Source organism: Rhea americana, unplaced genomic scaffold (genome assembly GCF_003343005.1).
Source record: "Rhea americana isolate MKP2758 unplaced genomic scaffold, rheAme1 scaffold_57, whole genome shotgun sequence".
In the NCBI taxonomy this organism is placed as follows: Eukaryota; Metazoa; Chordata; class Aves; order Rheiformes; family Rheidae; genus Rhea; species Rhea americana.
This window is the reverse complement of record NW_028186723.1, coordinates 2,173,702-2,199,713: the sequence shown is the minus strand read 5'-3', so window position 1 is coordinate 2,199,713 and position 26,012 is coordinate 2,173,702. Positions and strand designations below refer to the sequence as shown.

At 35.7% G+C, this 26,012-nt stretch overlaps 1 protein-coding gene across 1 annotated transcript; it reads right to left on the bottom strand.

Moving 5' to 3' along the window:
- Positions 1–216: 216 nt before the first annotated feature.
- TDRD1 (tudor domain containing 1) lies at positions 217–25,992 on the bottom strand. The gene is made up of 25 exons (XM_085319026.1): positions 25,969–25,992; positions 24,687–24,777; positions 23,251–23,321; positions 22,904–23,051; positions 22,379–22,484; positions 21,191–21,251; positions 19,205–19,309; positions 18,687–18,869; positions 17,869–18,012; positions 16,726–16,897; positions 14,821–14,898; positions 14,202–14,372; positions 12,854–12,961; positions 11,388–11,558; positions 10,250–10,501; positions 7,651–7,773; positions 6,444–6,554; positions 6,077–6,247; positions 4,849–5,094; positions 4,233–4,349; positions 3,896–4,009; positions 2,474–2,641; positions 1,891–2,112; positions 1,679–1,725; positions 217–314 (listed from the first exon to the last, which is right to left on the bottom strand). The coding sequence occupies exons 2-25, from the start codon at positions 24,718–24,720 to the stop codon at positions 222–224; spliced, it is 3,216 nt and encodes a 1,071-aa protein (XP_085175152.1). The 5' UTR covers positions 24,721–24,777; positions 25,969–25,992; the 3' UTR covers positions 217–221.
- Between the last annotated feature and the right edge of the window lie 20 nt (positions 25,993–26,012).

Genomic DNA, 26,012 nt, shown 5'->3' with positions numbered 1-26,012 from the left:
KATCAAACAAAAACAAGAGAAAATTTAACTTGCAGCTTTGAAATCCTTCAAGGTTAAGTACTTATTTCACAATAATAGTCCATACATGGGGGTATTTAAACAGCAATATTTCTACAAGACAACTCTCTTCTTTTTAAGCTTATGAATACAAATGCTCTTCCAAAAATTAAATTGCAGCAACCTGGTGTAAATACAAATGAAACTGCACATGTCAGAGAGACTTAACAATCCAACAGTTTTTTCATTTCACTGAATCCATCACAATTCCCATATTTGTTTAAAAGAAAGAGGAGAATCTGCTCATGCTTCTTAAGCTGTGAAATAAGGATAAAGAATTAGCATAAATATTTTTTATGTTTAAAACATATTTCTGTATGTGTGTGCACGCGTGATCTTTTTTTAAATGCACATTTTAAATTAGGGTAGACACCAAAGCTAAAAGCTCGGCCAAGTCCTTTACTAGTTCAATGAATATAGAGCTCCTTTCTGTATTAAAASATAGACAAATAAAAAACCCTATAGCTGAATTACAGCTAACTTTTTTTGAACAGCCTTGAACAGAATTGATGAAATACTCAAATCAAGAAAGAGATCATGATGTTAACAGACTAGCGAAGCTATCCTGTTATCAAATTTTCTTTGCCCCATCTGACTCRAGTTTATTTACACCTAGATATTTCTTGGTATCTTCAGTTCTATTTGGAATCCTTTGTCCTCTCTTCATCTGTTATGGGACTTTGAGCCAATCTTGTTGGAATGAGAAAGAATGGCAAAAGCAAAGTGACCAAAGAGAAGTCAGACAAGAGATTAGATGGATTAAACCCCAGAGAACTGGATGATCAAATTAATACAAGTGAGAAGAGGAAAGGAGACTTAACTCCAGCATACAGTGGGACCAAAAAAAAAAAAAAAAAAAAAAAAAAAAAAAAAAACACCACTAACCTCAGGAACAACACAGTTTTACTGCCTTTCTGTCGCTAAGCAACCGGTAACTATGCCACCTCTGAAGCAGCAAAGTTCTAAACCACCTTGAATAGAGATGCTTTTTTTCTGCCTACAAATATCATAGTGCGTATTTTTACTTTCGGTCTTGTTACCTCTGGCTGAAAATTAGGAACACCCAAAAGCTGTTTGTCCCTAAACTTCAAGTTTGTTTATTTTGACAAAGACCCTCACTTTGAGGAGGGCTGATGTATCTTTTTGCACATTAAGTCACTTCCACACTTTAAGTCACTTTTTAGCAATCTAAAGTTCTTTCCAGTATTTCATAAATAGCATCAGTTAACATTAAATACAAGATTAAAAGAAAATTTTTTTAATTACAGAAGCATGCCATTTCTGTAAGTGACACTTCATTTTTTTTTAAGAGCTGTTGTTATACAAATTTCCATGATTCTATTGACTTTACAGATTTCCAACCCTAGCTCCACAACCAAAACMATGACATATATTAATATTCACCTGTGTTACTCAAAATACACATCATTTTCTTAAATGTGCAGCTGTCTGCCAAGTTGCAGCCACAGCAAAACACTGTCATACAATGATGTGATTTGCATTTCTTCAGTGTTTCAGTTAGCTATTGTTACCTTCCTATTCTCCTTCCATTCCTACTTTGGGTTGCATTTAAATTCTGGAAAAGTAAAAATACATTAACATTGTTTGGACTGAATCTTACTTTCATTCTCAATTCTGCGCAGCAGCATTTGGTATCACTCCCACAGCCTACAAAAGCAAAGTAAATGAATGAGCAAAACATAATTACTGCTTCCCTCATTTAAGAGTTGAGGTGTTGAATTAGAGACTTTTAGGAGGAAAAGCCACTTATGCATGTGACATGCATACACKTCTTAAAATTAAGTTTTAATTTAAAATAGTGAAAGTAAGTACCTTGGTGTAGAGCATGCGAGTTTTCAGTACTGCAGTATTTGACCAAGCCTTCCATCACTAGTTTGTCAGCTACATTCAGATTACCATTTTCAGAGAGTTTCTCCACTGTTACTAAATTAACATTCCCACTAATCCCTTTCACTGTAATTGTGACGTATTTATTCAGCAACATTTCTTTTAACATATCTAGTAATAATGGAGGCCACTCAGCTTTCTTTATTCCTGTGGGGGGGGAAAAAAGAAGGTACAATCAACTTGTTTATGTTATAAACAATTCCTTTATGATACCACTTGAATCCTGCACATAATGCCATCACATTTTTGAAAATACAAAGGTTAACTTTTATACTAATAGCTCCATTAATAGCTTAGATTCCATTTTGTCTTTTTCCCTGAAGATTTTTCAGATCATTAACTAAACATATTCTTTCTAAAACAGCTTTCACAGTATTAACCAGCATATGATTTCAGCAGATTGTCTTATCTATCAATAAGAAGGAATGGACACTATCATCAGAACAGACACAGATGTGTGTATGTACACACACCCCATTCAAAAACACAACTTATTGGATTTTTCTACCTGCAAGTGAACATTTAATTATCTGAAAAGGCAGCTTCAAGTAGGAATCAGTGATTGGCAGCACGCTCGAAACTGGTAAAGTTTCTGTATTCCCATAGTCTGCATATAGTACTTTCACTAAAGACTGAGAAACTTTTAGAACAAGAGCTCTGTACCAGCGGCCATCACCTGAAAAGATAGAACAAAAAAACATTACGTGAAGTACTATTTTACAAGTACAGATTATCCCGAGAATAACAATGTATGCTCAACTGCATAGCTTTCTAAGACTGTTATATCTAGTAACTTTAAGTACTCTGGTATATAAAGAAGGCCACTTAAACAAAAAAATCCACAGAACAAGGGAACAGTTTCCAATTGTAGTATTTATAAGTTTTAACCACTGCTTTTAGAATTTTGCCCAAATGATACAGATAGTATTTTTACTACACGAAGGAATACTGTTTAAGGACATCTACACCCAGTATTTCTAGTTCCTTACCTTTGTTTCCCTACACATAATTCCTTTCAATACATAGGTAATTTTTAAAAAGTATTTCCTCTCCCAATTATTTTCCCTACACATAATTCCTTTCAATACATAGGTAATTTTTAAAAAGTATTTCCTCTCCCAATTATTTTCCCTACACATAATTCCTTTCAATATATAGGTAATTTTTAAAAAGTATTTCCTCTCCCAATTATTCTCAAGAGCCAAATAAATAAAAAAGTTAAAAACAACAGTTGAACACCTAAGTGCATGCACATGTTCTGTCTAGTATTCTTCAATTCACCATTGTTTTCTATGTGTTATTTCATTTAGCATCCGTCTAATTTTATAGTATTTACTGCTTTCAAGCCTATTCAGCTCTTACAACAATCCACACAAGTCCAAATCCAGTATTTGTTAGTTAACACTACTATTTTTTTTTTAACAGTGAGCTAATGTATCAGCAGACTATCCCATGTTCTTAAGGGTCAAGATACTAATTTAAATTATCTAATAGTTAAGAATACTTCCGACTTAACAGTCCACCTAAGCCCAGACAGCTGATTAGGGTAACAAGGCCACTCCAAAAACCTAGCCACAAACCACAAGTGTTTCTGTACAGATGCAGATGTACTATTGCCCTGCCACAAGTTTCACACCTATGTGATTCACAGCAGCACAGAAGTTTCAGTTTTTACAGTAACTGGCTATTTCCCCCCTCTATTTCCAAATCTGTGCCTATTTCCACAGATTTTGCAGTACACAACTTCTTATTTTCTCTCTTAGACTGTCATATACTTTATCTGCCCTAAAGACACAACTGGGCTATAACTGATGACAGAGTAAGAGATCTGTAAACACTTCAAAATTGGAGTTTTCTGTTTTTCTAAAGGAGAAAGCAAAAGTGTGTTTTATACTGGTCAAGAAAATACAAGAGTTAAAAATTCCCTTACCCGAAAACTTTGCACAACAGACTTCACCCACTTTGGGTTTAAAGGGCTGCTTCTTACAAGATTTGCAATACTCTTCCAGGTCAACAAACTGCATTTGTGGTGTCTCTTGATCTACTGAGACAAAGGTGTTTGATAATTAATCATGTTTGGGTACAATGAATAGCATACTTGCTCTTAACCTGGTTCAAAGCCCCTTCTTCACTTCTGCATTTTCTGTATTTTTCAACTTTCCAAGCTACATTTGCATGTTTCAGTTCACTACAGGCTTTCATCTGACTAACCAGCTTGTAGCAGTGACTTTTTACTGATATTAAGAATAAAAGATACTGTTTCTTACCTCTAGTTTGAATTGGTACAGCATAGAACAAGTCTGGACTTACGACTTCKGTTACACAGACGGATAAGGTTTCATCTATAGCCAATTTTACTGACTTCCACTGCCCATGTGAGTTTTCTAATAGAATCAAAGACCAATAAAATGCAGTGTAACATTTTTCTCAAAACGTATACAGGTGTCTATTACAGAATATCATTTTGAATTTTGCAGACTCTGCATGTCTTTATTGCAGTAAGAGAAAGCTAAACCAGTATTTTTTGTTGAATTTTCCATTCACTAGCTAGTTTTCAATATGCTTATGTTTATGTAAAAAAGACTTTAGGAAAAAGAAGATAATGGTAAGCAAACAGGAAGTTTCAATGATGCAAATTTATACCTCTCCACTAYCATATATTTTATACAGTGATAATTGAAGACAAACTTTAAAAAAAAATTTCTTTTTTTGCCTGTAATGCCACCTGCAGGGCAGCTTATGTTTAACTGTAAAACTCATTACATTCAAAATTAAGTATGTTTATTATTGATCTTAGTTAAGGCTTAAGGCCAAAACCATGGTTAAAGGTTGGAATGCTGAAAATTCTCRTTCAATCTAAAAATAAACAGTAATTTTAATTACCTTTTTTGACAACAAATTTATTTGGACACTTATTTTTATCTTGTAAAACCTCCTTTACAGCCAACTGTTCACAAGTTAACATCTCATTGATCACTTTCGGASAACCTGTGGAATTGTCAATGAGCTCTACACCTGCCCCGTCTCTGGAAAAGGAAACTACTCTGGCTTGAAGCTTTATCCCTGCAACATACATATGAAATCTTGCTGTAGCTTCTGGGATCCATTTGCTGTTAACAGGCTTTATACCTAGGAAGTAGAAGAGCTGTTTAAAATACCTCCATTATGCAACTTTTCCCAAAATTATACATATTTTCCTTAAAACAGTTTCTAAGTTCAACTCAATATTAAGACTTTCACTACCTCTAGGACACATTTTTTTTCACACTTGTCACCCCTCCTCCTCCTTTCCTCTAATATAAAACATTTCTTCAGAATACTCCAAGGGTTTTGTCCCCCTACATCTTAWGACATTCTACCAAATCAATACTGTGCTGAGGTACAAGCAACTCTATAAACACTGTTTATGAAGCAGTTTCTTTTATATCTTTTTACCAAGTGAACAGAAAAWCAGATCGTCTTGAAAGTCAGAAAGAAAAACAGAACATGCTCTGATGGAATACTTGAGCTTTTTGCTGTTTCTGTATCTTTTTTAAACCAAGAGGACTATATTAAAAAGGTCCAACAATAATTCTGTAGGATTTTGAGTGACATACTGTCAAAAAGGAAGAGTGAGAASATAGAGAAATAGCAGAACAGTGTCAGATTCTGCAGGAATCAAATGAGGCAGTCGTATAGAAAGCTGAAAGGCCAACTTATTCTATAAAAACACAGAAGCTCCCTTAACTGCAAAARTTTTGAGAAAGTCACCAAGTTGCACAAACAAAATACAATCATGCACTCTTAGCAACCAAATGCCAGTAAGYACTGTAGATGAAGTAGCACTGAACTACAAATTCTCTTTGATTCTTAAATCAGTGAGTAACTTCCAAACTAGATCACACCACAATACTTTCAAGAGCTCAGAGAAGACCAAATRTCTTTCCTTTAAATGCCAATCTGCTGTGCAGTAAGGCTAAAACAACRGTTCCCACAATTTCCAGAGTCTAGAAGCAACATGTAAGATGTCTAATGTACAACAGAGTTGCAGCAGGTATACTGCCCCCCCTGCTCCCTTGAAGTCTTTAAATGCAATAGTTTTTAAAAAGAAAGAAGTCATAAGAAGGCGCACCTGAAAGCCAGCATTTAATTCCTTGAAATGGGAGTTTGAGGAATGAGGATGAAATCTGACGAATTTTATCCAGTGGCACCTCCTCAACATTTCCATAGTCCACAAAGCATACTTTAACAGCTCCATCCGAAGTAACGTTTTGCACCAAAGCACGGTACCAGTTACCATCAGCTGATTAAAGAAGGTTCAAAAAAAATAAATAAAATAAAAAAATAAAGTTTTCACATTTAATAAGTTAATTTTACCAGTAATTTTCTTTTTTGACACAGAATAAATCCAACTCCTTGTTATCTTCTGCATTACAGACCTTTTTTGATTTTAATGTATACCCTGTACGAAAAAAAAAATATTCTAGTTTCTTACGTACCAGAGAAAAAAGCACAGCAMGGTTCTCCATTCTTAGGCTTAAAAACACTTGGTGGAGTTTTTTGACAGTATTCAGACAGTGATTTGTTAAGTGAGTTTAGAGCAAGTAGCTCTGAAAAACAGAAAAGACGACAAGATCCATACAAACTGAATGAAACTTAATAGTATTTGCCTTATAGCTTGCTTATAAGAGACTTGGAAAGATTTCAGTGGAATTTAATATTTCATAAAATAAATGTTTGAACCACCCGGTTARCTATTTAACTTATTAGGCACATTCATTAGCCTGATGTGAGAAAGCTGACCTTTTCTGACAAACATGATAGTGAAATGACTAGTAAATCTTCCAACTAATCCAACAAGCATCTTTCACTCCATAATCTAAAGTATATGTTACTTTATGAGGATTATCTAGTTCAACCAACGCATGACAGRCAATGGGACCCCACCCTGCTCTTCTATATCAAACCTTTTAATATCAATTAACTTTAAAACATGACTGAATGCCTCCATAAAAGTGGTAAGCCATGTAGAATCTACACTACCCCGGAAGAATCAGGTAATAGATTTCCTCCCCTTTTTAAGATCTGCCCTCTATTTCTAGTTTGAATGCATTTGACTTCCATTTTCAGGCACTGAATTTCATCATGCTTTTTCTACTAGATTAAAAAGCCAGTGATTATCAGAAGTCTCTCTCTCTCTAAATAAAGAAACAAGGTATTGTGAGCTTATCCAAGAGAAGATGAAGTCTCAGAAGCGGTATTTTCTAGCCTTTACATTTTTAATCTGACTCTTTTCCAGTCTATCAGTATAGCTTTATAAATTTTTTCATTARAGCAGAACACAGCAATTGAACAGAACTCCAGTAATTCTGTACATGCACAGGGAACATTTTTTTTTCTTACTCGCTACCTCCTGTTTAGTCATCCCTTGCTTAGCTTTATGTTAGCTCTTTTCACTTTCCTCTGTACTGTTGCACTGAATTTTACTCAACTGCTTACCTCCATTATTCTGAGAATTCATTCTCAGAGTTACTACATACATAATTTAATTTCTTCAGCATTTTACTTGTATTCTTTATGCTTAGATGCACAAACTCAGAGGTATGCTTTAGTACTCTAAACTCACTTGAAATGGTTACACATTAATAAATGAGAAATCAGGAAGCACAGTAACTATGCAGAAAGATAAAGGCTGAAGAAACTTACCACTGCTATTTGAAATCTGACAGTAGAATTCTCCAGGGTTGTACAGGGTACACACTATGACATCTACTGTTTGTTTAAGAGTTAATTTACTCCACATCCAAATGTTTTTGTTTGCTGTATCCTCTAGAGACATAGAGAGAGGGGCAGTAGAGGAAAGAAATTACAATAAATTCAGGGAAAGTTATACATCCTGAATGCTCATTCTTCATGTTCTAAAATTTCCTGTTATAAATAATCTAACATGCTAATTACCAGTGATGGCCTCTTCACAGACTAAAGACACACACAAAAGATGTGCCAGGAGCCTAATATATTTGATCACTGCTGATAGGGACAACCCTTAGAGGGATGGGGAAGAGAAATTGCACAAAGAGCTACAGACTGGACGGCAGTTATCTGAACAACGGAAACTTTGGAAAATTTTAGTTCCTAGTAAACAGGGCAGAGGACACAGAAAAGGGGAGTATATAGAGCGCTGGAAATGACTTAAAGAGAAAAAAAAAAAACAAAAAATGAAAACAAAATGCACCAAAGGACAAAGATTTATAGAAAGACTGATTGCAGATATTTGCAATGTACATTATTCTGTTATATTGCTTAATAAAGATGTAGAATATATGATATGAAAACTTATGACACACTGAAAGAAGGGCTTGTTCACTCCTTTAACATATTATCAAAATTTCTTGTATTTATCGTAAGTCTCAAGTCAATTATAGCTTGTGGGAGGCAGCAGCAGCCTGCAGAGATATTCTGTCAGTCCTTCCAAAACTCAACTCCAAGTGGCTAGCCTTTGACTCTGGTAGACCTTTCCAGTCTCAGAATCACAAAATGGCTGGAAYTGGAAGGGACCTTTAGAGATTTATCTAGTTCAACCCTCCTAGCTCAAGCAGCCTTTAGGGTCACCTAAAGCAGGCCACCCARGATCCTGTCCAGATGRCTTTTAAGTATCTCTAAGAACAGGAATTCCACAGTTGATTGTCTTTCTGAAAAATGAAGCTCAAGTAAGAGATTTAAGTATCAGGATGGCTACATTGKGATACTTAATGATATGCCCAGGATTTTGTCTGAGAACTGATTACTTGAGGAAGGAATATCGCCAACAGGCAAAGTAAAGAAGTCTGGCTCTCACAGCTATCTTCCTTATTCTCAGCAGAACGTAAGACTACCTTTCATACAGTAAAAGACTGTCAGATCCCTACTGGAAGGGGCAAAGAATAATCAYTGTATATTGAGAAATATATTCAAAGAAGTAGAAGCTGACTCTTCCAGAAGGAAGAATTGATGAGAAAAATAACAGATGGCTGAAAGTTTAGAGAAAGTTTTAGGATGCTTAACAACTGTGAAATATAATTGTTTGTTCTTTCATGTGATGGCAAGATTTCTTCAAAATAGTTCCCTAACTCAAGAATACATTGTTTCTTAACTTCCAGTARGTTAATCAAGATCTGCTTTTAATGTTGGATCCAACAATCACAAATTTCAACAGTCCGAGTTAAAACAAGTTAATGAMAAATTATTTTTGAAGCTGGCAGAGAAATATGTGTTCAAATTCCAGTAGATAACACTGAATTTTAAAAGGCTTAAGACAAAAGAGATTATTGCTTTTTTAGAAACTCTGTTCAAAACATGGAGGAAAGACTTGAAGAAACTTGAAAGGAAAGACTTGTATCCTCCTGGATGAGTGAAACTGAAAGAGATAAAAAGTAACCAAAAAAAAACTGAAAGAGATAAAAAGTAACCAAAAAAACCTGAAAAGTACAACTGAAAAGTACAGACAAACTCAGGATGATGGCCATACATCAAGATGTGTTTGAATATAAACATAATAACAAAAATTACTATTGATTTAAATTTTATACAAGGTTTCTTACACTTTTCAACAAAGATGTCCTARCCATGAACCATCTGGTGAGGAAAGTCAAAATTAGAAACCTGGATATGGTCCTGACACAAACACTTTCTCCCAGTTTTCAGTACATATAGATATTATGGAACAGAGATTAGGACTATACAGTTTTACTAGTCATAGGATGGAAAGGAGGAGCTTAATGTGCTTCATAGAGTAGCTGGGAACTTTCCCAGAATACAAAAGCAAGTTGACACACTGTTGCAAACCTTTCCAACTGAAGCTTTAGTTGCTAAAAGCAAAATAAATAAATAAATAAATAAAAGCATCAACTGAGGCAACTAACCTCTTTACTCAGGAAGTCTTATGGACTACTTCAGCTCAACAACCTTTGAATGATTAAATACACTGTTACATGTGTAAACATGAGGATGAAACACTATTTGAGCTAAAGAACAAGGGCAGTAAGAACAAGATGTTACTAACCGATCAGGTACTACTTCAGCTGGAAATCAGGAAACTTCTAACCAGAGAAAGTGSAAATACTAGTACAGTCTTCTAAAAGTAAGTGATTGCAACCTAAATATAAAAATATACAATTATTTTTTTTTCCTACCCAYGGAAATGTTGCAAAGGGTAGACTTGATCCAGTCCAGAAGGTTCTTGCYTGTAAAAACTGGTATACTTTGCACCTATTCTAGTAAGAGCTTAAATAAAGCCAGCACTGCAGGATCAGCTTACAGTACTCACCATTTGTCTCCTCCTTAACATCACTCATTTCAATTGCTGGCAAGGCCATCTTTGATTCCTCAGCTGCATAGCCTTTTTCTATGAGATAGTTTGATACACTTTTTACTGCAGTAACTGATGCATCTATAAGCTCCACTACAGAGGTATTACTTTTTTTATCAACTACTTTTACAGTGAACACTTTTTCTTGCACCAGTTGTTTCATAAGGGAAATAGCTTCTGAGGTCCAGGATCCCATCAGTGGCTTTATACCTAAACAGTCAAATTACACAGAAAGATTCTGARAACAGTCCAGGCCTTGACAATATGCAGAAGGGGAAACAAAACTAAGATTACAGGTCAAAAAGCAGATTTATCAGGGAATTCTCCTCACTCTTCAGACTTATAAGACCATATAATAATAATAATAAAATTAGATTCTGAATTTTTGCTACTGGACTTAATCTCACAAGAGGTAATGAACAATGAGCTAGTAACTTATTTAGTACGTTATTCCTTAAAAATAAATGTAAATTCAGATTAATTACTTTAATTACTTTTGCTATGAATACCCAAAGAAGGGTTGGCCATTGGGTCTCAAGAATACAATCTAGCTTTCAACATACATTCAGAGTAATGTTAATGATCTCTCAAACAATGAGGTATCTCCTACAGCAACTATAAGCTTCTTACATTTTTACTGTTTACATTAATTTTGTAAATTTAGCAAAGTTATAAACAGAACTTTATAGTCATTTGTTATCATAGGTGGGTTGCGTTCCAGAAAGGTATTTTATGCAGTAGTAATACTTGACTTGAATCAAAAAACATCTGATTGAATTTTATGTCAATATATRGACTTTCGCAGTCCTAAAATAAGCATTAGCAGCTATAGCCAGCATGATTTGCCTCAGAAGGGAGATTTCTTTTAAAGTCGTGCTCCATATGCATTGGTTCCATCTCTACAAATGAGGGAGGCGTTGCCTTAGGTTTTCCTCCAAAGTAAAAAGCAGCAACTAAGAATTTTGGAAATAATGCCTCCTTTTATCTCCACCCTTTCCCTCATTTTAAAAGAAGATGCTAGAGGCATGTAATAATTGGATAAATCCACTTATTCTGTCTCTMTCCAGTCTGAAACAGCTTATCATTTATTTCATACCTGCCAAAGTACATCTTATAGCTTGAACTGGAAGGTCCATTAATCTTTGAATCATAGGACGAAGTCTAGTCAGGTGAAGAACTTCAAAATTACCATAATCTATATAACCCACCAGAACAGTATCTTCAGAAGCGTATGTTAGGACGGCAGCACGATACCAAAGATTGTCTTCTAGAAAGGAAGATACAGATGCCCATAGTAATTGCTTTTAACTCCTTGGAATGGGACTATTTCTTGAGCATATTCCAATATAAAACAAAACAACAATCTCAAACTTGAGGCAGCAGTACAGTTCACACAAARCTTCATGGAACCCTCATAGAAGATGGCATCTACCTCCTTCATCCCTTGTGTGAGTTAAGAGTTGCAAATGGTCACTTCTTTCCATGCAGAACTTCCTCTCCTTCAAATATATATCGCATGGAAGAACTACATTACATGGATGAAGTGCTTAGATTAAATATATTTAAACAATGAACAGTACTTCAGCCATCAGAGCCGAAGGACACACTTTTAARAGCCATAGAACAGATCTAATCATTTAAATTCAATAAATATACTTGAGAAATATAAGCTGACTGCCAAGTATATGAAAAAGTTTGAACTAATGAAGGCATTCCTTAGCTAAGCATCTGAAACCACTGTMCACTCAAATGCCAAGACATAACATTGACTAGCCTCACACACATACACAYACAGAGCCATAGCAGCAACATTTCTGAAAGGCTCAAGAAGAACAAGGTAACTTAAGAGCTGAATGCAAAGGAGATTGACTTACGAAGAAAAAATAGACTCATTTACATCCTACTGCACTCAGGCAAACAGGACTTCATATTCTTATAAAGAAAAGACATTTCTTTGATAAAGACATTAATTTCTGTCACAAAATACTGCTTCATACAGAACATCAACCTATGTTTAGGCAAGATACACAAAATTTTTATCATGAGATGTCTAGTTATCACTGATGTCAAGTGTCTAATTTCCAAACATAAAATTCAAAACCATGAGGTCTTTGCTACCTAGATATTGAGAGGACAAATTCTACCAGAGTAGCATGCTATATATGTATAATTCTGCTTCCCTTCTTTTCTTTTTCTTTTTTGTCTAAAGTTAGAAGTTGATACTTATTTCCAGCCACACAAAACAGTGCTCAGCAATAGACAGCAATCCAATTTCTTCRTAGTCTTTTCAAAAGACTACAACTTTATACAAGTGATCCAAGTGTTAGATGTTTGCTCAATGAAGGTACTATTTCATAGTCCTTTTGAACTAGTATTTGACTGCTGTCATATTTACCATTGATAACTTTTTTAACGAATCACTACCAAATGCTATCCACAGCTAAAACTAGATACAAGTGAAAACTYTGTATGAAATATTTCTAAACATAAGAAATTCTATAATTTGTAATCTCATAATAAATTAAAGCAACTTAAATAGTCTTATTTTCACCTGTTCTTTACCTGTGAATTGGGCACAGCACACATTTCCAACAGCAGGACGGAAATCTGGGATACTGGGAATTTTATCACAATAGTCACCAAGAGATGCTTGAAGCTCAGCAAGATGATCTGATGTTAAAATACACAGGGTTTGGAAGCCTTATAGTTATTATAAAAGCACAAACACCAAAAATCTTTAGTTCAAAGTCTGGAAGAAAATCTTGTATGATAATGGAATATACACAATTTTATTACTCCATATAATGCTTAATCCAACTCCGAAACAGTGACTGATCTGATCAGATCAGGACTCTTCAGTCTGTAACGCTGAAGAAAATCAAGACACAAGTCTGAGAAACCACAGCACTAAAGAAAATGCACAGAGATAACCATTCACAGACTTTCAATACATAAACATAACTGAAGCTAGTAAAAATCAAAACAAAGCAAGTGGAGCCAAGTTAAAACGAAACAGAAGACAACAGTTCTTCAAACAACAGGTAGATGGCCAGCGTAACTTCCTGCCAAAGGACAGTGTGTGCTATGAGTCTCCTGAGGATTCAAAGGGAGGCTGCAGAAGTTCACAGAARAAAAAGCCACCAACTTTTATGAAATGTACCAGACCACACCCAGCAGAGGAAGCACTTTTAGCTGACAATAAATGCACGTTTGGATAATGTTTAGGGGGATCCAYCACACATGCTTACTGTGCTTTTACTCTTTCCCAGACATCTGTTCATAGTCAYTGTGGGACTTTCAGCTGAGCATGCTGATCCATTGTACTGTTACCTATAGCCTTATGTTCTAGGGTAGCAGAAAACACCAAAGCATAGTTTGGGCATTATTCTCTCTTCTCTCTCTCCTCATACTCAGATATTTTTTTCCATGCTATGATACAAACAAGCTCAGTCCAAGAGTTAACAAAAACTACAAGCACCTAGCCTATAGGGAAAACCTGCCCAGGCATAAAGAAATAATGCATTATAGCAATAAACAGAGTAATAAGAAACTGGCATACATTTCTAGAACATGCAAAAGAACAGATTTATCATATAGAAATTGATACAAATTGACTTCACATGACTGCTGAACGCCACACCATACCGGCTTTCTACTTTGAATTACTCAAACTACCCAGAGATTATCATCTTACTAATTAATAAGCAGTATTTACAGCTAGCTGTCAAAAACTTCCTGCCCAACCCCACGTCTCTTAACTGACTGAAKTACAGCCTAAAGTTAGAGAACCACTATTATAGGTCAAACTATGTGACCAGCAACATCTCCCTCTAGCCATCCTCTACTGAAGAGGAGAAAAACAAGAAATAAACATACTAGACAGCTCGTTTTCAACAACTGAGTCACTTACGTCCATTGTGCATCTGCTGACAGAAAAAATTTTCTGGAGTTTGAACATGGGAAACCACACCAGCAAATGCATCTCCAATACATACAGAGATACACTTTGCAACTGAATCAACAGTGTGAAGTGGTTCTTTATCTTCAGATATTTTGTCTTTACTTCCTTTAGAATGGTTTTCTAATACACACACACACACACAGAGAGAGAGAGAGAGAGAGAGGAAAAAAAGAAAAACAGGTTACTGATCAAGAACTAGATGACTCTGAAATGCACAACATCACCAGGCAGCAGAGACACTTAACGTTACACTAAATTAATCTGCAAATTCTAAATATGCTAAAATGGTTTATTCATTTTGCTGGATCCTTTGGACTTTGCGGGCTCCTGCTATTTTGTCCATAACACATAACCATCGCTAAAAAATTATTTTATACCAGTAAGAAGYATGTGTGCTAGTGTTACTAGTGAAATCAAGATAGCTCCACTAGCCAATGTTTTTAAGTACGAGATTAAACTAGTGAACAGCTGGAATATTTACTACATTCACAGATCCTTCCACACTGAATGATACTAAAATTCCCCAAACTTTGTCAGTATCCTACTTAAACCTGACCTGCTTACTCACCTCTTGGAGAGTCTGTGGCACTGCTCTTTGGAGTTAAATCAGAACTCACTTCTAGCAGTACTTCATCTAGACATTTCCCTATAAATACATGAAACAAAGTAATTAACTATTAATTAACCATTAATTAACCAACACGTAGTTGTACTTTAGTTTAGTCGTAATTTAGTTTTGTTTTGTAACTATTTTCTAAGCATAACCTAAGTCACAATCACATACTGAAGTGAGCACATTCTACTTATTTTTTGAGCACATAGCATGCTCAGAAAGTAGAATAGCAGTTTCAGAATAACACAAGCACTTGAGCTTCCTGAAGACCTTAGCAGCTCAAAGACTGTTACTGCTTCGTTCGTTTTATTTACTCAGTTAACATTTAGGAAGTCACTACCAGTAGAGCCTGTTGGTTGAAAAGCTGATTGCAACAATTCAGAACATATCACCAAACTTAACATAAYTGAGTATGCAATGAAGTAGCAAGATTTAGAAAGAAATCCTGAGGGGTTTTTTTTAGCAATTATATAGTCCATTCAGACGCATAGAACAGCATTTCAATCTTCTGATACAATTCTCTTAAACTGAAAACTTGTGTACAGATGTATAAGTTGCTTGTAACTGTTCCATTGTTTGAAGTAGCTACATCACAGAGTTCACTGAAGTCACACTGTTCTTGAAGAAACAAACACCTCCCCCCCCACCCCCAACAGTCTAGGTGTATCTACCTCATCCCAGTCAGAAGAATTTTTTTAAGAGGATCCATCATAATAGTGCCTATTCCTACTGTGTTCCTGCTTCAATCAAGCAACTAACTGTTGACCTCCCTTGGTTTTTACCAGTTCTTTCCTGCTAAGGAAATCACAACAGAAAAAAAATCAGAGAGAGGTCATGTAATAGATGCATACAAGATTTCACGAAGACCATGAGATTTTTGTGGTCTTCTTTCCAAGAGGCTGGTAGGTTATATTGCTCTGTCATCAGTGCACTGTAAAGCAACAGAACATGATATCTGCCTACTATAACCCTGGAACAGTCATATTTACACAGGACTTAGCTGCATCATCATCCTTTTAATTGCAGAGACTATGACAAGGAGATAAGCTTGCTGCTTGTCAGGAATTCTATCAAATTAAGATCATCAAATATTTCTTCCTTTAAACTTTGTGGCTGCTCATCTACGAGAAKAATATTCTCAAATCACTATATTGTTTATGCTCTGCATCCAGGAAAAAACAAAACAAAAACAGCTCCCCCAACAAGGACAGCAGACATACCTTCTGTGTACTGACCTGGTTCCAAAATCATAGTTCCCTAGCTTAACTGAATATCTAAATCTAGACTCCTCAATAAAGTTCAGCTGTGCTCTGCTTGGCTCCACCAGGGAGTGTTTCTAAGTTACAATGTTGACTTAGACTTCTCAAACTAGATACAGATAGCAATATCAAGTAGCAGTATTGTCTACCAAACTCTTGTTTAGTCTATGTGAGTATGTATGAAGTATAATAAAAGCTAATAAATCCACAGAGTGGAACTAGAAATTGATATTATAATTTTTAAGAGTCAAAAAATGCATGAGAGATGGAAAAACATGATCCCATATTCATGTGCATCACAGTAAAGTAGATGCTAACAAGAAAATTGAGAAAAAGTGAACTGGTTTTAAGATTCTACTGATTATGATCTACTAAAAGATCTTTTAAAGTTATTAAACTTGAGATAAGATAGTTCAGGTACAGATCTTTTTAAATGATCTTATTAAAGGTAAATTTTAAGACCAAAAAAAAAAAAAAAACAGGGGGAAGATGGAAGGAAGCAGGAAAAGAAACTTCTTTTAAGAGTATTATGAAGGGGGGAGGGGACACACGAAAGACTTGACAGTTGTTTGTTTTTCACACATTATCAAATCTGCCTTACCAGAATCTGGAAGAACAACATCCACAGCAAAACTCAGCATCATTTCTTCCTGTAATATGTCAACAACAGTTACTGAACAGTGTTTTCCCGTGAACTGAGGGARAAAGCTGGTGATGCCTTCATTCCATCCTTCTTGTGTTGGATTGCAATTAGCAAGTGAACACTTAATGGCCTGGAAAGAAAAACTGTTAGAGCAAACTTTTTTTGTGTTTATTTGCCTCCTTTAAAAAAAGTGATTAAATAATTAAGGCCCTCAAAAATATCATCTGGCATACAAAAGTAAAAGCTGCTTTTGGAACTTGAAGCACTATTAATTGAAGTAATTTTTTTTTTTTTTTTTTTTACAAAGCACAGTTAAGAATTGGAATACTAAGTTCAGTTCTTAAACTACATTTCCTCTTTGATTCTCCCACTATACATGCTGTCTTAGGTAATCATGGCTGTATCACACTTCAGTGATGCCTCAGTTAAGGCTGACTGGTCTTAAAACAGGATTCAAAGGCTCTCAAAAACCTCTATGAACCCATCAGAAGCCAGCTTGGAAGAATTCATTCAGAGTTTGTTCAACAGCTCTAGTCAGGACTGACACTGGTTTAAAGAATACTTCTCTATCCCTCTATGTGTTAAGTCAAACATACTTGACAGGTTAAAGCGGTTTATTTTGAAATGAACGACATTCACACAGTACAGCAACGAACTCAGCTGGATGACAAACAACTACCACAAATCTTGCAACTCAGGTCAGTAACTGCCTTCTTCATACCAAAAAAGGTTTGTCCAACCCACAAATTATTTTTCACCACTGTATTAGAACAAATCAGAGTACTCAGGCAGGATGTCTCCTCTGCTGCCTTCTAGAATAGAAGGGAAATGTGGGCCCAACTGTCCTGCAGTTACTTTACCAGCACAGAATCCAAGGATTCTATGATTCTGAGACTAGGAAGAAAAAAAGACAGGTCTTTCATTTGTGTGGAACATTTTAGAAAATTAATCTTACTACAGAATAGCAGTTCTCATACACCACTTCCACTAAAAATACAAAACACTGCGATAATGACAGTTATACTGAGACATGAGKTACACTCATTCTGAAAGCTACTCATTCAAAAATATCATAACTATCATCAGGAAAATAAAACTCACACATGGAGGAAACCGTTCAATGTCTTTGTGGAGTGCTTTAATCCTGGAGAGTGAAATATTTTCTTCATTTCCATAATCAATGTAGAATATCTGGGCTTTCTTTTGCAATACATCCACATCTTTTACCAGTGCTCTATTCCAGGTCTGTACAGAAATAAATGTTACCTTCTACAGTAGGGACACTAGGTAGTGAGACAATACCTTTACTGCATTCCTTATCAAAATGCATACTTCAGTAKTTACTCTATTTCATAAGGTTTGTTTTTAAGAAAAGGTAATTGAGCAATACCGAAGTAACTCAAATGAACACATCTCAGTGTAATGTTAGCTGCTGTGAGGACAGAATATCACTTCTACTAACATTGGCTGGCAATCAAAAATCTGCTTACAACAGAGAAGAAAGAAGGGGAAAGAATACAAAAAAAATATTGAAATGTGAACCATTTTATTACAGGTGACTATGAAAATGCAATCAGAAAAGTCAGATGAGAAATGAATTAAGAGTAACTTCCTTAAATCAGAAGAATCATATTCCAGGCTCTTTCAACYGTGGTAATATAAATTTACTAAAAACACAGAGCCTTTAAAGAGACCTTGTAGTGGTCTGTCCTACTGCTAAGTACTTGAAAATACACAGAGATAAAGCTTTTTGAGAAAAACTTCAGTGTCTTAAACTTGCATTCCATATATTACAAAGTTTATTATGTTCTCCAGACAGCATCATAAGTGGATATCTAATTTCACTGACAGATGCACAAAAGCAAGACATGCAGTTCAACAGGCTTAACACAGAACTRTCATTTTCAGAAAGCTGTTACCTGATCCAAAGAATATTTTGCAACGCAGACTTCCCCTTTGATAGGGATATATTCTTCTTGAATAATCGWATCAGCATAACAGTCTTGCAGTTTCACAGAAATTTTATTGATATTGTCTAAAACTTCTGGAGAACTTATCTGGACATAAAATTCACTTGGATTCCTGAACTCTGTTACTATACCCTAAAGAGAAAAGCCACAGTACAAGAGAATTATGCAACAGCAACATACAGTATACCATCCAGGACTAGTGTGCATTTTAGTTACATTACAGCCTGTAATTGACTATTATCTAGCAATACTACCTGTAGGAAACAAATAGCAGTGATACTCACTTTCACAGAAACTGCTTTCTCCCTGTTTTCCCACTGTATTTACTCATATTCTTAAGAAAAAACTATCAAATGTTATAAGTAAGCAAATTTAGGCAAAGAGCTGAAGTGACATATGCAGATAGATAGCAAAACCTCAAATGCAATCTAACAAAGCACCTTAGTATTCTCTCAAAACAAAAATACCTTTATTTCCATAGCTTTCTTGAGCCCTAGAGTTTGGAGATCTGAAAGCATTACTTTCTGGATGTGTTCTTCCATCTTCAGGGAATCCACGGACACTGAATTACCCTATTTAAAAGGGCTAAGAGTTATATTTAAATTGAAGTTGTTCAGATAAATGCTCTTGTAATAACAAGGGAAGAAAGAATAACCTTTAGCATTTAAGTAACATTTATGAAAGTGCTCTTGTCGACTTTCAACAAAGTAAAAGTCTTAAGGACTCCTTATTGGATTTGAAAATATAACCTTAAAACATTAGCAGAGAGATACAGTGAACATGCAGTAAAAAAAACTCAGAAGTGCTGAAGTACTTACAGAATGGCAGTAGATAGTGGCATGAATCCACGTTCCTTTCATACCTGCTTAAACAGCACTGACAACTTCAAAATATTTCCTGCTTATAATGTTCTCCTGAGTAAGCAGAATTGAATTCCACCTGCTGTCTCGTACCTTTACCTCACAGTTATTAGGGTACATAAGTAATATGCCCCCTATTAAGCAGTACCAGCTGTTTTCTTTTTTTTTTTTTTAATACAGAAGTTTTAACATTTAGTCTAACAAACTTGATGCATAGCATCTATGTCTAGAATATCCTAAAAACATCAGAAAAATACTCTCACACATACCATTAGAGAAAGCCTCTTTCTCTAATGATCATTTGCATCAACATACTTAAAAAAAAAAACATGGTGACAAATTTCTGTGGTAGTTACCAAATTGTTTGTTTAYTGACAAACTTCCTTCTAATTAAAATGCATCTGATGGTACAATAGCAAAAATACATCAAAAATTCCTCAATATACAATGATGAGCTTATCTTACTCTCCCTGTCAGCTTACTTGAGATCCAGAAGATGAACCAGGGAGAAATAACACCTTCCACTGTTTCAAAATACAAATTGTTTATCCATATAATATTTTATCTTAATATAAAGGCCCCCTGCTATTATTCATAGGCATTTTTATTCAATTGAATACCCTTGTACACACAGAACACATAGTACAATTAAGACCCTTAACGTTAAAACTACTACAGGTGACTGCCAAGGCATTATATATAAACAGAGAAGGGGGATAAGGTTAGTTTTACTAAAACACACAGCAGAAAGCTATCAGGATGAACTAACAGAAATAACCTAACCTAAGACAGAAATAACCTAACCTAAGACAGAAATAACCTAACCTAAGACAAAGCCTCCTTTCTATATTCCTTTAGAAAGTCAAACAGATGAGTGAGCTACCTCAAAGTATATGACAAGGGAATTTTGTTATACAGTGTAAATGAAGCTAATTAACGTATGCATATTTAGTTGCTTACATAAATATGATCCTAAGAAACCAAGATGACAACAAAATGATCTACATACCAGCTCACAGAAAAACTACAGGAAGAACTGTTTGGCTAATACTAAGATTGAGAGAGGCTAGAAACTGTTAGAAAGGAAAACTGTTAGAAAGGTTTTATATCTGCTGCACTTAGGAAGTAAGATTTTATCTATATTGTGTTAATCATATGCAGAAATACAATTAATGCAGTATTGTATATTAACAATCTCCCAGCATGAACTTATGATCAGGGCAAGGGAAAAAAAAAAAAAAAAAAAAAAAAAAAAGACACTGAATTTTTTTCTCAATTGGCCAAGCTAAGCTTTTATCCTTCCTAACATATTTCCCTAGCAATCATCACAAACATTCTGATTTTTAACTTTTTCCAAAAACACTTTTTTTCAGCAAAAAGTGAGTTTTGTCACAGTTTTGCTAAGAACTTTAAGCAGTAACATATTTTCAGTGCTTCTCCCAGTAATTTCTGATTTGAAGCACCAAGTCATTCWAAAAGGAATAAAAGACTAACTTCGGAATCTGTTCCTTTCCTAAACAGGTTAAATTAAACATATTGTAACCAGCTCACAGTAGTTCAAGACACAGAACTCATTAAAACCATATTCTATACCTTAAGATAAACTTTCTTCTTGGCTTTAGCAGTTGGCTTGCCTCCACTGTTACTGTTTATACTGTAATCAAAGAAAAACATGTCATTTTTGAAGAATCAAATGCAAGTAAGTAACATCAGTAATACCTATCTGCAAATAAAACAAAAAGGCTGCGTTCATTGCATGTGGTTCATGTCAACACTTATTCTTCCCCCCCCAAAAAACAGGAATGACAAATTTGCTAGCTCCCTGCCATGCAACACTCAGTATGCTTTTCTTGATGCCATCAAAATTTAAAATATGACAAAAACTRATTTAAATTTAATTAAATTTGAGATGTAATCACACAATGCTTTTATGGAGCTCGAACACTGTAAACCTAGGCAAGCCTTCAAAACTGTAAAAGTATGAAAAAAATAATTTTGCTGTTTCAGTTGAAATGTAAGAAAAATTGAAATAACATATCCCAACTCAATTTAAAAAAATGTCAGATTCAGCCATTTTGGCAAAACTTAGGGGAAAAACAAGTGTATTCTCTTGTAAACTTTGATTATGGACATCTGATTGCAAATTTGCTGAGMAACGTACTATTTCCTCAGACTGCTATCATTATCCCTTGCTAGAGGCTGCCAGCTTAGATGCTCACATTATTCCCAAAGCATCTCAGCTGGCAGGTCAAAGAGTGATAATGAGCAGATAGACAATGACCTGGCTGAGAGAACTTCTTTAATTGCAGCTGTGCTGACCAAAGAGAAAATATMAATAAAGTTCACCAAGGCTACATTYGAGCTCAAAGAATGCCTTTTCAGAGCYTGTTTAAGGCAATGCACTAACTGTGCCGCTCACTGTCTCATTTTTCTTCCCTTCTCTACATCTTCAAGAGCAACAGCAAAGTCATGCAGCAAGCTAGTATTCTTACTGCACGTTCAGGTAATTCTGAATATGGACACAAAACAGAAGTATTATTTTGGCTTAAGCCAACTGTGAAACCGCTTTATACRATGCTCTGTGAAACCCAATAGTATCTTCCAAGTCATCCTTCTAACACAGCAGAGCTGAGCTTTCTGACAAGCATCATATAATACAATACTAACTTAAGACTCATCAACATTTTACTGTAATATTGTATTTACACTGTAATTTAAGTGATATTAGCAAGAATACTGTCTTCTGTAGACATTATTKGGCAGAACTTTTAACAAACTTACTCCTGCTTAATTGGCTTGCATACAACACCATGTGTTTGCCAATCTTTCTTCTGGCAGTTTGTAGAACAATAGTATATCTGCTTACATTGTGAACACCTCAGAGATCCTAAAAAAATAYGAAGTCGGAGAGAAACATCCATGTCAGAAGAGATAACAGCTGTTAGGTTACAGACTCCAGGTATTATTTAATGACTACATTACAAGAAGGTACCACTGCAGTTCTAAATACATACCAACTGGTATTTTTATTTATCTGCAGCTATCTATCAGACACTGTTGCCCCAGTTGACCAAAGTTTGTCTATATTTAAAATTGAAAAATATAATATTCAATGAAGCATTCTCACTCATCAATTCTGTAACTCCAATTATATTCTAAATAGTTACTACACTTGCATCTGAGAGATGATAAAATACATCTCTTTTATGGCAGGAGTGTGGAAAGTATGTTCTCAGCAATTGTTCTGATTCAGTTTCATTAGTAAACACACTTTTTATCACAGCCTATAGGATAAAGGAAACTTACCAAAGAGACCACAGTGATGGCAAGTCATCTTTTGTGGGGGTGATATTAATGAATTAAASAGACTCGGATCACAGCCAATAGAGAAAACATTATCAGAGGAATATTGCAACTTCTTTGGCTTCTCCTGAATCACATCAGAATGGGGCACCTATTAAAGAAAAATCTCAGGTGACTCTTACCAGAAAATGCAGCCCTCTGGGACAGAAATACACTAATATATCAGAGTATGGCAACAAATAAAYGAGTTAAAAATCTCAATGTTACAGGAATAGCAATATATGCTTATCATTTCTGCTATCTAGAAATGCTCAGATTATCAGGGGCAATTATAAAGTACAATAACTCACAGTGTTTCCTTCATCAGCCATAGCTGTCAACTGCAACTTCCTGCTATGAGTTACGCTTTCCACTGAATTTCCTAAGTAAGAAGTATTTGAAAAGCAATTTGATTTAATAACAGTAATGCATGCCTGTATTAGGGAAAATYTGCAGTTAAATACAGAACATTTATCTATTCCTATTATTCTGCTGTCATTCACTTCTTGTTATTACTCTGATACTACACAGATTCAAATCTTACCACCAGTGATAACATTAGGCACACTGCAGTGAATCTGTAGCTCTATCCCTCAGAGGGAGTTAATATCCCCCATCCATAAATTTGTTCCAATTTAAGTTTTTAGGGTTAATTTAAAAAATGATACACACAATCTCCAACATCCAAAGGGAGAAAACTCAGAATAGACAATTGTACAATAGCTATAGTACAATATAGCCTTTTTAATTTTCTTTCAGTATTGTTGAACAAGCGGTCTATGTTCAGCTTACATTTACATATAGTTTTGTCACATCAACAAACATTCAGAAAAAGTATTTTAAAACAACATCAGAGAGTCTGATTTTTTAAATGAGCACCTTACAAGCAAGGTAGTTTTTCCACYGAGCTCATTCTTTGGCCAAACACTCTTACCAGACATACAAACTTTCAAGTAAGAATGCCTACTGATGTATCAGGATCTTTTTTCTTTCTTTTTTTTTTAAACAAATGGGCATTTTCCTACAAGTAATTTACTGCAGTCAGACTACATAGCCACTCTGAGTTCGTTCTGGTCCAACAGGCTTAAATTCACCTCTTAGCAAACACAGTCAYGCAGCCTACATGGCTTTTTTAGGCCTTGAAGTAGATTAATCACTCTTTTGCCCAAAATGCAATCAAGTTCGATGAATCCTCCCAACTCAAGACAGTTACGTAACAAGGTATCGCAGATCTCCCAAACCAAGTTCTTTTCATCAAGAATAACAGCATGAATCAGACAGCACTGAGATGGTGCTGAAGGCAAGAGACGTTAAGGAAGCAACTCCAAATCCCACTCCACGTATCTACACTGAATTTCCCAATACCCAATTATCCAGTTTTTTTCAATCATCTAAGGCATTATCCACACAAGCCTGGATAATGAATTAGCTGTATTTATAAGCCATAATCACACTGATGATCTTTATCAATAATCAAGCATATATATAGCTAATGAAAAACAAAGTTAAACCCCTTTGCCCACCTTTGACCTAGTCTCTTTTTACTGCAGTTAATCACTCTACTATTGCAGCTTAAGCTAGTACCTTCCGTACTGTTTTATACTTGGCAAAAAACTGTTCAGTTTGCTCACAGAATGCTGAATTTGTTAGATGATTCAGAAGTTGTGCCTCCAAACTGAGGGCTTTTTGATAGGAAGTTGGGGAGCTGTGATCCTCCTGCTTAAACCTTCATCTGAAACTTTATTACCTTTGTTCTTCACACGAAGTGGTTGGGCCATCATAAAAATGTTCACATCCAAGTAAGACAAAAGGTGTGAATACAGTCATATGCCAGGTAACTACAAAATCACAGATATAAGAATTAGTTCATGCACATACACATACTAATTAAGTATTTTAATGTCTTTGAGTAAAGTTTTGAAGTTATACTTCAACATCAATTTTRGAAGAATAATTCTCCACTATTTCTGTAATTTGCACAGTAAACAGTAAAATATTTTGTGTGTTAAAGCTATCAACAACAGACCCTCCAAATTAGAAATAAATAAATAAATAAAGGTTATGTCCTACAGGAATTCACTGACAAGCAAGAATGGCTGTCACGAACACACTGTTGAGTCTACTGAACTCAACAGAGATCTTGTYTAATTATTTTAAAGTCATCCTACATTAAACTATAAGCTATACTCATTTGTTCTTTGGTACTGGGAGTAAACCACAAGTAAAGGCTCTGAAGTATTGTATACTGAAGCCTTAAAAGGGCAACCAACTTCTGATTTGACAAAGGCATGATTTGAGGGAAAATACTACACTAGACTTTGCCAAAGTTAATTTCTAGCACCTGCTTTCCAAAAGTTAATATACAATGTTAACTATCTTAATTATGAAAACTGTCTTGCTATATTATGTTAAAGAAATGAAAGTGAACTTGAAAGAAAGCTGAACAGTCTTTGAACATATTATACTGTAACCAGCTATCCCAACTGCAACTGAGTAATACCAATAGCACTATTTCAAATAGCGTTGTTTTAAATAATTAATTTGGGATGAAATTAAATATATCGCAAACCACAGCCAGCAACCTGAACTCATTGGTAGGCTAATGCTTTCACACATTTGTCTCTTTCAAAAGGTAAGAGACCGCCAAAGGCCTTGCCAGACTTCTGGCTGAGCCTGCAGGCCTGTTTTCCCTCCTCCCCCTTCTCTTCCAGCAAAGGCCTGGCAGCTCAGTGCCCGGTGGGGGTGGGGGGCAAGCAAGGAGTGAACCCGAAGGACGAGCAGCACCCCAGGCCACCGTGCCCCCCCCAGCCTTCCCCCACGGCGCGGCGCTGGCCCCCCCGCACCGCCACCAGAGCGCCTCGCCTCGCCTCGCCTCGCCGCCTGAGGGTGCCGCCCAGCCGGGCTCCCGCAGGCTGCAGGGCGAGAGGCTGGGCCGCCGCCGACAGACGACGCCCGAGCAGGATGCCGCGGCCCACCGAGCTGAGACGGAGCCTTCCCCTCGCCAGGCCGCCCCCCAGAACTGACCGCACCTTCCCGCCGCGCCGCCACACGACATCGCCGCGCGCGCCCGGCC